General features: G+C 37.5%; 1 protein-coding gene across 21 annotated transcripts in view; it reads right to left on the bottom strand.

The window, feature by feature from the left end:
- Window positions 1-12,487, bottom strand: part of DOP1A (DOP1 leucine zipper like protein A) — a 101,277-nt gene that overhangs the window by 69,680 nt on the left and 19,110 nt on the right. For 14 of the 21 annotated variants that reach the window (XR_004672042.3, XM_008969448.4, XM_008969450.4 and 11 more), the window contains exons 2-3: window positions 2,010-2,102; window positions 1,718-1,908 (exon numbers count right to left, since the gene is read on the bottom strand). The exons of 1 other annotated variant lie outside the window; for it this stretch is intronic. Coding sequence is in view for 19 of the 20 variants with exons in the window: in XM_008969448.4 (XP_008967696.2) it covers window positions 1,718-1,855 (138 nt within the window). In the remaining variant the exon portion in view is untranslated. The remainder of the gene's footprint in view (window positions 1-1,717; window positions 1,909-2,009; window positions 2,103-12,487) is intronic. 6 more of the 21 variants (XM_055113919.2, XM_057302555.2, XM_057302553.2 and 3 more) reach the window with 1 other exon arrangement.

Genomic DNA, 12,487 nt, shown 5'->3' with positions numbered 1-12,487 from the left:
ACTTAGTCTGTTAGTATTACATCATAGCTTTTCTTTCCTATCACATTTCTACACAGCTGTCCATGCTTCAATCATGCCTATCCAATGAAGTCTCAAAAGGCCCAAAAGGATGATTAGAGAGTGTCCAGGCCAGCTGAACACATGCGGAGGTTCCTGGAGGGTGGCACTCCTGAGGAGGGCATGAAAGTTCTACGTCCCTTCACCCATACCTCACACTATGCATCTCTTCACTTGTATCCTTTGTAATGTCCTGTATAATGAACCAGTACCCTAAGCTCTGTGAGCCGCTCTAGCAAATTAAAGCTAAAGAAAGGATTGTGGAACTTTATAGCCAGTTGATCACAAGCACAGGTAAAACAAACTAGGGCTTGTGATTGGCATCAAAACAGGAGGACAGTCTTATGAGGCTCAGCCCTCAACCTGTGGGATCTGATACTATCTCCAGGTAGATAGTGTCCAAATTGAACTGCAGCACATCCAGCTGGTATCCACTGTAGAACTGCTTGCTTGCTGGTAAGGGAGAAATAACCACTTGTTTTAGGGTTATAGAAATCTTCTGCATTCATTGTCATGGTGAGAGCAGAGGAAAAACTATCTGTATTTTTTTTCCCCACACATCTTATTATGTATTTTAAGACAAACTTCTTTCCTAATTTGTATGTTAAGGCTGGGTATAGTGGCTAATGCCTGTAATCCCAGCACTTTGGGAGGCTGAGGTGGGAGGATCACTTGAGGCCAAGAGTTCAAGACCACCCTGGTCAACATAGCGAGATCCTATCTCTAAAAAAATAACTAGCCAGGCATGGTGGCATGCCTGCAGTCCCACCTACTCAGAAGGCTGAGGTGGGAGGATCCCTTGAGCCCAGGAGTCTGCAATGAGCTATAATCATGCCACTGGACTCCAGCCTGGGTGAAAGAGTAAGACCTTGTCTCAAATAAAATAAAATAAATGAAAATAAAATAAAATAAAATAATAAAATAAAATAAAATTAGTTATTGGAAGGCCACTCCTTTCCTATGTAACCTCTTTAATATTTAGAAACACTCCCATTCAATAACAATTTTAAAAAAACCTTAACTATGGGTATGCGGTAAAAAAAATTGATGTTTAAAAAATAAAAAGGTCAAAATGAAGAGCCAGAGGTTGATCAATGATGCCACAACAATAACTGAATAAAAACCAGACATGTCTCAAGAAGAATTACTCAAGGACAAGCTGCAAGGCGTAAGCAACTGCTTGTATATACTCGCCTTTGTAAAAAGTACCAAATTGTAACTATAGCTTGCCAGGATAGAAAATGTTTCCTTGTTGCTATATGTCATTTGGAAAGAACACAGGAATTACTGCTTTCCATTTGTAGGTTTTCATTTTGCTGCCAGGAATTCCAGCACCATATCTGATGCTCCATTACAGAAATTTACTAGCCCTCATAGTTAGCATATTTGCTTCCTTCTCTTCTGTTTTTATAGCTGATAATCATGGCGATAACTATATTTTTCAAGCATTGTTATTTCTTTGAATTAAAACTTCCAAAGCCTTAACAATATGCTTGACTACACAGGCATGCAACTCATGAAGAAAAATAGCACTACCAAGAGTAATCTAAGGTTCATTTATGTTTTTGCATTCTTACTTCAAGATTTCGAGAAATCTAACAAGTACAAACACAGATTTCTAATTTTTACTCCTTTTATGAAATGGATAATACAGACATACCTTATTAAGTTTTCCAAGTGCTGATATCAAATCTGCCCATTCACTGGAGTATTCAAAATTCTTTAGTGCTTTGTCAATTGCTGCTACATAGTTTCTGTATTTGGAGTCACTCAATAACTCCAGCTCTTCTGTGTTCATCCTCCCACAACTTCCCACTAGAGATCAGTTCCAAACTCATGTAAAGTCATTACCTACAAAAGAGTTTGCAGGAGGAACCAAGGTTACAAAGTATTAAAACGGATTCATATGATCTTACTACAAAGGTAATGACTAACTTGAAAATGTTCCTTACTGTTAGCAGTGGTTGAAACTCTCCTCAGCTAGTGTTCAGGGTCATGGAAGTATTCAAAGACAGCCTGAAGGATAACTACTTGTGTGTTCCTTCCTAGGAATTGGAAAAATGACTGTGAAAATTTAGTAAGTAAAAGCATAGAAAATTTTCTTATACTTATTTCAATTTAGAATCATGTTATTTCTCTGTCATATTTGTTTATGTAACATTTCTGATATATATATGCTCCTCTACTTTGTTTTGATCCTAAAATACATTAAGTCTGGTTAGATTGGAAGAATCAAGAACACAGGGGAAGAAAGAAAAACAAATAAATGATTCGGAGATCATTTTATTAAGTAATAAGTGGGCATCTAGTATGAAGGCCCATTAGCTGTTTGGAATTAGACTTTACTTTGAATAAAACTGACAAGAACATGTGGTGGTTTAAAGTATGTCCACAGCTGAGTACAGTGGCTCACACCTGTAATCCCAGCTACTTGGGAGGCTTGAGGATGGAGTATGGCCTAAGGTCAAGGTTTCAAGACCAGCATTGGCAACACAGTGAGATCCTGTCTCTAAAAAAAATAAAAATTAGCCAGGCATGGTGGCACCTGTAGTCCCAGCTACTCAAGAGGCTGAAGTGAGAGGATAGCTTGAGTCCAAGAGTTCAAGGCTGCAATGAAATATGACTGGGTGATAGAGCAAGACTCTGCCTCTATTAAAGCAAAAAAACAAATCCACAAATTCTTTGTTATTTCTTTGAAAAAGTGGTTCCCAATCCCCCAGCACCTTAGGGTCAACTTTGTGACTCATTTCTCATGAAAAGAATAGGGTAGAAGAGACAACGTGTAACGGCCAACAGGTCATAAAAGCACTTTGGTTTCCTCTTTACTCTCTTATCATTAGTTCTGGGGGGAGCTAGCTGCCACATCATGAAGACACTTTCAAGGAGCCCTATGGAGAAGGCAGGTCTCGTGACAAGGAGCTGAAGCTTTCTGTACAGCCATGTGAGTAAGCCACCTTAGAAGCAGATCCTCCATCCTCAGCCAAGCCTTAATTTGACTGTGGCCCCAACTGGCATCCTGACTATAACTTCATGAGTGACCCGAAGCCGGGAATACATGAGCTAAGTCTCTCAAATTCAAGACCTACAGAAGATTTTGTTATAGGCCACTGAGTTCAGGGGTCATTTGTTACACAGCAATACATAATCTAGGGTAATAGGAATAATTGAATTAAGGTTCTACTTAAAAACCAATGTGGCTCCCCTTCAATTTTTCTGGTATCCTAACTGACTTCTAACTAACTTGGTACCTTTCTCTAGAGCTGGATGCATGGACCTACAGGAAGGTCTAAGAGTGGGCCTTAGGGGATGCTAACACAATTCAACCAAGGTAAGAATAGTCTTTCCAACAAGTAGTTTGGGATAACTGAATATCCCATGTGCAAAAGAACAAAGTTGACTCCTTCACATCTACACAAAAGTTACTTTAAAATAGATCAGAGATCTAAATGTAACAGTTAGAACTATAAAACACTCAGAAAAAAAATATAGGATTAAATCTTTGTGACCTGTGGCTAGGCAAAGTCTTCTTAGAAATAAAACTGAAAGCCAGGCACAGTGGCTCACGCCTGTAATCCTAGCACTTCAGGAGGCCGAGGTAGGCGGATCGCTTAAGGTCAGGAGTTCAAGACCAGGCTGACCAACATGGTGAAACCTCGTCTCTACTAAAAATACAAAAATCAGCCAGGTGTGGTGGCTCATGCCTGTAATCCCAGTTACCCGGGAGGCTGAGGCAGGACTATCACTTGAACCCAGCAGTCCGAGGCTGCAGTGAGCCAAGATCACACCGCTGCACCCCAGCCTGGGCAACAGAGTGAGATTCCATCTCAAAAAAATAAACAAAATAAAATAAAATTAAAAACCAAAAACACAAGCAACAAAAGAAAAAATAAATTGGACTTCATCAGAAGTAAAACTTTCGTGTTGCAAAGGATAACATTAAGAAAGTGAAAAGACAACTGACAGAATAGGAGAAAATATATCCTCCATATATCTGATGAGACTTAAACTAGATAATAAAAAACTCTTCCAAGCCAATAATAAAAAGACAAATAATTCAAAAGTGGGCAACAGATGTGAATGGACATTTCTAAAAGGAAAATGTACAAATGGTCAATAAGTACTTAAAATGACACTCCACATAATCATCAGGGAAACAAATCAAAACCACAATATTTCATGACTACTAGGATGGTTACAATAAAAAAGATAGACAATAAGCGTGGTATGTAGAAACTGGAACCCTCATACACTGCTGGAGGAACATAAATTGGCGTAGCTCCTTTGGAAAACAGTCTGGTAGTAGTTCTCCAAGGTTCAACATAGAATTACTATAAGCCAGAAATTCCACTCCTACGTATGGTGTAGACACAAGAGAAATGAAAATATATGTACACTCAAAAACTTGTGTGAATGCTCATAGATGCATTATTCATAATAGCCAAAAGAAGAAATAACCCAAATATTCATCAACTGACACACAAATAACTAAAATACCATGGAATATTATTTGGTCATAAAAAAGAATGAAATAGTGATACAAACTATAACACGCATGAACCTTGAAAACATTGTAAGTGAAAGAAGCCATTGACATAAGACCACATAGTATATGATTCCATTTATATGAAATGACAGGAATAGAAAAATCTATAGAGACAAAGTAAATTAGTGGTTGATTAGAGTGGGGGGAGAAGAGGAAAAGAGGAATTGGTGGGAAATGGAGAATGAACTCAAAATGAATATAGGGTTTCTTTTTGGGGTGACAAAAATGTTTTAAAATTGATTGTAGAGATGGTTTCACAATTCTGAATATACTGAATATCATATTTTATATATATATTTTTTGTTTGTTTGTTTTTGAGACGGAGTCTCACTCTGTCACCCAGGTTGGAGTGCTGGAGTGCAGTGGCGCCATCTCGGCTCACTGCAATCTCCGCCTCCTGGGCTCAAGCGATTCTCCTGCTTCAGCCTCCCGAGTAGCTGGGATTACAGGCGCCTGGCACCATGCCTGGCTAATTTTTGTATTTTTAGTAGAGATGGGGTTTCACCATGCTGGCCAGGCTGGTCTCGAACTCCTGACCTCGTCATCTGCCTGCGCTGGCCTCCCAAAGTGCTGGCATTACAGGCGTGAGCCACTGTGCCCAGCCCATATTACATACTTTAAATTGGTGAACTGCATACTCAAAATATATGAATCACCTTAAATTACATGTGAAATTTACATGTCTTACATTTTATTGGGGAGAGTCTACTTCTTTCATAATATTCTCAAACAATAGTTTTTTTTAACAAAAAGGTTAAAAACCACTAGAGAATATAGCCAATGAGTAAAATCTGTTTGTACTGAAAAAAGCTACAAATCTATTGATTTATAAAATAAAAATTTCCTTGGTTAAGGTTGTGCCAAAGAGAGGCAATACGAGTTTCCCAATTCTCTACTTCAATTATTTTATCCACAAAAATGAAAACAAGTCCCAAAGCCTATCTTTGGAGAGAGTAGTCACCTTAAATGTGATTTCATTTGACATGAAATGATTTTGCTTCAGCATACCATGTGCCAAGCACTATGTTTGGGTGCTGACTAGAGAGAACATCCCTGACCTCATGATACTTTCATTCCCAATTGGGACGGCGAGAGTAGAGAACAAAATAAGATAGTTTATTTTTCTCTTTAAAACTTGATATTTGATGCTAAGGGACTTAAAATAATATAAAGTTTATGTGGGGAGGAAAACACAGTCATACAGTACTTCTTCCCCACCCCCATCCACATTTTCGCTGTCTGTGGGGTTTCAGTTAACCTCAACCAACCACAGTCTGGAAATATTACATGAAAAATTCCAGAAATAAACAATTCGTAAGTTTTAAATTGCATAACATTCTGAGTAACATGACAAAATCTCTCGCAGAACAAAGTGAACCCTCCCTTTGTGCAGTGTATCCATGCTATAGATGATAACTGCTCATTAATCACTTAGTAGCTGTGTGGGTTATAGACTGACTGTTGTGGTAGCACAGTGCTTGTGCCCTTATTTTACTTAATAATAGCTGTAAAGTGCAAGAAAGAGTACTATGCCTAATTTGTAAATTAAACTTTATCACTGGTATATATGTATAGAAAAAAAAACAGAATTTAGAGTTTGGTACTATCTGCAGTTTCAGGCATCCATCAGGGGGGTCTTAAAACATATCCCTGGTGAATATGGTGGGGGGGGTGGGAGGGACACTACTGTCCCTTCATGCTTTGGATTCAGAGCAGCAAATCAAACATAAAGCAGTATTTTGAAGTACTCTGAAGAACTCACAATAAATATGAACTTAAATATGTGAATCAAAATAACCTTGCACATCAAATTAATTTTTGTTTTATATAAGGATTTGCTATGCAATTTTCCTACCAGGAAAGTTCTTTGAGAGCAGGAACTATGTTTTATACATGTTTCTATGCTGGACAACACATAACTTACAATAGTGAGGCTACAGTTGGACTCATGATCAAAGTGTTTAAACATAATAGTTAAAGACTGGTAATAAATTAAAAATGATACACGCTATTTCATTATCAATCCATGGTTTCTAAAACTTTTAAATACTAGATTTAACCATAAACACATACACACAGCATACACACAAAGCAATACCTGTATGTATGTCAGATACAAAAGACTAGCACACTAAAACAAGTAAAGCCATAAACTTTGATAGCTAATAAAACAGTTAAATACCAACAGTGACATATATGGAATGAAGGTTAGAGTGAACACAACCTAAAACATTTCTAGTTCTGTTTCTCAGAAATCAGAAGGATAGCAAAACCAAATTAAACTCAGGGAAAATATCAACTTGACTGGATTTTCTGAAAGCACATAAAATTCGTATAAAATAACTAAAATCCAATCAATGAATTTAAGAATGTACTTGTGGTAGACAGAGTAAAACACACGCATAAATTTTATCAGCAGGAACATTTTTTTTTCCTTCCTTAGCAAGATTTCCAGAATAAGATATAAAATAGCATTCATTTTGAAGACATATAATATTCAGTGCATGAGGAAGATTAAACTGCCAAGCAATTTAGTAGTAATTTCTATTAATGAAAATAGCGGTCATTTATCAGCCTAATAATTTTTAAGCAATATTATCTCAACATACACATCCTTCAGATAATCTTATTTGCTATAAAAAAGTCAATTAATAATGACCAGCTATGTCTGTAAGGTCTATAACTCTTGTATGCATCCACAGCTAAAAAGTTTGGTCAGGTAATTAATTTGAATTTTCTTACTTTTTTTTAGGCAATAAATTCCTAAATATTTAAATATGATTAAAAAGACTTCATATAGCTTGTTTGTTTGATATATGTTTATATCAAACATATAAAACAAAATATTAAAAGCAAAATCTTAAATTGCTGAAAAATGAGAAGGGACATTTTGCAGAAGTTTCATCAGCAGAGCTGCAGTATTACTTTTCATGTGAAAAGATGGTTGATATGGTTTGGCTGTGTCCCCACCCAAATCTCATCTTGAATTCCCATGTGCTGTGGGAGGGACCTGGTGGGAGGTAACTGGATCATGGGGGCAGGTCTTTCCCATGGTGTCCTCATGGTGGTGGGTGAGATCTGATGGTATTATAAGGGGGAGTTTTCCTGTACAAGCTTTTTTTTTTTTTCTTTTTTTTCTTTGCCTGCTGCCATCCATTAAGACGTGACTTGCTCCTCCTTGCCTTCCCCATGATTGTGAGGCTTCCCCAGCCATGTGGAACTGTAAGTCCGATTAAACTACTTTCTTCCGTAAACTGCCCAGTCTCAGGTATGTCTTTATCAGCAGCATGAAAACTAATACAATAGTCAAATCCTAGGACTAAAAATTTAGTTGTAATTCCACAATGACTTTAATGCAAGTAAAATTAGTCATTATATATCAGAAAAGAAGTGTAAAGATACACCATTTTAAGCCTTTCATCCAATATATACATACAAATTGCAGTTCTCAGTCATTTTCCCCCATATTTTGTTTTATAATGGCTTAGGTCAATACTTCTCAAACTATCTGTAGTGAAAGATCAGTATTTCCACCGAATCCATCACTGACCAATACTTTTCTAAAATATAAAATCATGTGCTTTAGTTGTTGCAGTAATATTAAATTGCTATAAAAGTTTCTAAATGTTTACTTTTATCTCTGTGCTTATTTCACCATGTCTCTTAACAAAGTTTGTGAATAACACACTTTAAACACCACTGACTTAGATCATAATGCAAATATAACGTATCCCCATAGTGTATCAAACTTTATACCATGCCTCTTCTCCAGAATAAACACAAAATAAATACACATACTCAATAACAGAGTAGTGTTTCACAGAAACCCCAGGCGATGAAAAGACAGGCAGTAGAAGGTAGGGCCTCCAAGAACAGGGGTTAAAGTCAAGATGACCTAAATCTAAATCCTAGCTCTAATACTTACTTAGCAGCTGTATGACCTTGGGCAACATGCTTAATTTTGTCAAACCAGTTTTCCTTATCCATTAAATGAGATGAAAACACTTATACTTGAATGGTTGTCAAAATTAAATAAGTAGCATACTAAAGTTATCAGAGTGCTCAGCACATAGAAAATGCTCAAGAAACAGTTGTCGTCATTATTTCCTACGAAATCAAAACAACACTGGGAAGCAAGTATGTTAATTAAGAGGGGTAGTAAGTTATAATTAAGCATCAGATGTGGCTCTGAATTTCTTGGCAGCAAACTGGAAAACTGAGGACTCACTAACCTATCTTGAATTGTCTTGTGAATATTAGTTAAAATGTAGTATTATTGCCAAACATGTTTTATGGCTTTGTTAAAACTGTATATATTTAATACACACATTTGATGAGTTCTGACTAGTGCGTGCACCCATAAAACCATCACCACAATCAAGATTCTTCACTACAGTTAAGATACAGAACATTTCCATCATCTTAAACATTATATCAAACATTTACATCATCTCTGTCAAATGAGCTGTTTTGTTTGAAATTAACTCCCTCCTCTCAATAACCTGCAACTTTCCAGGAGATACAATAACAAACTATTTATTTAATATAACCAGGAAACTTAAAAAATAAAAGTAAAAATTCTAGCTTGTTTAAAGTGATGCAAGTAAATCAAAGTTGCATTTGTAATCTTTCTTCTAGGGGCTGTTAATCATAGTTTCTCTGACTTGATCTTTAGTCCACTGGACAATTTAGTTGCAATACTTTCAAAGTTACAACTCAGATAAATTGGACCTGAATTGTCATGAAACATAATTTAGTGTCATGTTTTATCTCACAAATATAACATATATCAAATATAAAAATAAAGCAAAAAAGCTGTTTATGAAAAAAGATAAAAGCTGTAGATTTCTCTGGGCAAGTTATGCCCTATGAAAAAATTAGTAGGTAGTACAGATTTGTTTTTACACTTTATAGCATAAAAAGCTAAAATTTAAATAAGAAATGAAATATTGTATCATACCATCTCAATTTTTAAAAGTTCTGTTTAAATGGTGATAAAAAGTGAGTAGACCTCACTTCAGAATAACAACACAAAGATACTTTGGCTAGTTTGCTTATCACTAGCTGCATTTTCTCTTTCTCTCCTTCCTTTGCCACAAAAGGCAGGGGGAGGGCTGAAAAGAGAAAAGATTCATTATTACTCAATTCCAAAGATGTATCTGGGGACTAAGTGTTTCTAGCACATCCCAAGAATATAAATTAATGAATTATTGTAAGCACCATGCAATGGGGCAAAAAACCCTGCTGTTGTTTTTGAAAGAGAACATCGGAAAAAAAGCTATATAAGTAGATGCTCTTTCCAAACTTTTCTAACTAATGAAAAATTACCATTCAGTAATTGTTACCATCTAACAGATGTAACCATTAATAATCTATTTCATTTTGGTCAACAGTTCTAGGTTCCAATGTTGGCACTGTCACTAAATAATCTTCAGGAATCATTTATTTAGTCAATTCATAAAGCCAGTCACTCCTGAAAGCTGGAAACTTCCCTTCAGTGTTAAAAATATGGATGAAGGCCGAGCATGGTGGCTCACACCTGTAATCCCAGCATTTTGGGAGGGTGAGGCGGGCAGATCATGAGGTCAGGAGATCAAGACCATCCTGGCCAACATGGTGAAACCCGTCTCTACTAGAAACACAAAAATTAGCTGGGTGTGGTGGTGCATGCCTGTAATCCCAGCTACTGGGGAGGGTGATGCAGGAGAATCGCTTGAACCTCAGAGTTGGAGGTTGCAGTGAGCTGAGATCACGCCACTGCACTCCAGCCTGGGGACAGAGTGAGACTCCATCTCAAAAAAAAAAAAAAAAAAAAAAAAAAAAAGGATGGAAGACAACACTTACTAGGTATTTTACAAATAGGTTATTGTCACTCATTATAAACCTGATGCTCTGTACTTCCCTAATCTGATCCAATCTCCCATGCCCTTAGTGTTGTCTCAAACTTTCAAATGGTATACACTCTAGGAAACTTCAGATATGTGCTCAACAGATCATCAGCCTTTCCTCTGCATGTCCTGTCACCTTCTAGTCTTAATTATGCCATTCCTTTGCTTAAAACCCATCAATGGTTGGCCGGGTGCGGTGGCTCACACCTGTAATCCCAACACTTTGGGAGACTGAGAGGGGTAGATCACGAGGTCAGGATATCGAGACCATCCTGGCTAACACGGTGAAACCCCTGTCTCTACTAAAAAAATACAAAAGGTTAGCCGGGCATGGCGGCAGGCGCCTGTAGTCCCAACTACTCGGGAGGCTGAGGCAGGAGAATGGCATGAACCTGGGAGGCGGAGCTTGCAGTGAGCTGAGATCGCACCACTGCACTCCAGCCTGGGCAACAAAGCAAGACTTCATCTAAAAACAAAACAAAACAAAACAAACAAACAAAAAAACAAACCAAACATCAATGGTTTTCCCCTAAGCTTGTCCTGTCGCCTTCTAGTCTTAATTATTCTCTGAGGACAAGACCTCTTCTAATCTTACAGTGTACTTACTAAATACCAGGAACTATTCAAGTGCTTCGTGTATTTTAATTAATTTAATCCCAGTTGATCCTTTGCAGTAGGCACTATTACTCACATTTACAAGTAAGGAAACTGAAGGATAGAAATGATATGCGATACAGCTAGTAAATGGGAGAGGTAGGGATTTAAACACAAGCAATTTGGCTTTAGAGTCCTAACTCCTAGTCATTACTCTTCACTTTCACGGAGGCTGTTTTCCTTCTCATACCCATCCTACCTTGGGGTAAAGAGTGTGGAATCTTCCTCTTTATACTCATCTGACAAAACTCCAATCCTGGTTAAACTCAACTACACGTTTTTTTTGTTTGTTTTCAGCCTGAAAATGAGCAACTAAACATTGGAGAAAAAAATCATACAATCAGGTTGACTTAAATTGAGAAGCACAAACTTCAAACAGGTACTCAACACTATCCTAACCCACTGTTTCCTTAGTAAATTTAAGTTCTTGACACAACTATTTCATACCTTCTCTTCTCAAAATCCTAATACTGTCTTCCCTCCATCATTGCTAAAGATCTAGTTTCAAACTTAAGAAAATGGAAGCAAAAAGAATATTCTTACCTTCCCTCCAACAAATCTGTAACCTATCTTCACCTATACCCATATTCTCTACTTTTCTTTCCATTATGAAGGACAAAGGACCTTCCTCCCAGTAAAGGGCTCCCTCTTGCTGTGCTCTGAATCTGGTCTCCTCTTGCCTTCCCAAGGACTATTAGCTCAGGCTCCTTCAATACTATCAGTTTCTTTTCCTGTCTACAGCCTAAAGTCTACCCCCCAAATCTCTCATGGTCTAAAACTAAAACTAAAACTAAAATTAAAACCCATAGCCTTTCCTTGACCCCCACAGGCTCTCTGGCTGCCAACCCATTTCTTTATTCTCTCATAGCAAAACCTGAAAGATTTCTCTATATTTGCTATTTTTTCCTTATCTTTTATTCACTCTTCAGACTCCGTGAAATGCCTATGGGACTGTCCCTCCAGGAAAAAAACCCGTATAAAAATCACCCATAATGTGCTTTAACCAAAGCCAAAGGTCACTTCTGTAGCCCCTCATTTTATTCAACTCAGCAGTATTCAATACCTTGTTTTTGGCTTCCGGGACTCTTCCCTCTCAAGGTTTGTTATCCCTTAGCCTCTTTTTTTCAGTTTATGTTGGCTTCTCTTTTCTATTCAATTTTAAATGCTGAGGTACAGCTGACTCTTTTGTTTTTTTTTTTTTTTTGAGACGGAGTCTCGCTCTGTCGCCCAGGCTGGAGTGCAGTGGCGCGATCTCGGCTCACTGCAAGCTCCGCCTCCCGGGTTCACGCCATTCTCCTGCCTCAGCCTCCCGAGTAGCTGGGACTACAGGCGCCCGCTACCACGC

The sequence above is a fragment of the Pan paniscus genome, chromosome 5 (assembly GCF_029289425.2).
Source record: "Pan paniscus chromosome 5, NHGRI_mPanPan1-v2.0_pri, whole genome shotgun sequence".
Lineage (NCBI taxonomy): Eukaryota > Metazoa > Chordata > Mammalia > Primates > Hominidae > Pan > Pan paniscus.
This window is presented reverse-complemented; position numbering and strand designations above follow the sequence as displayed.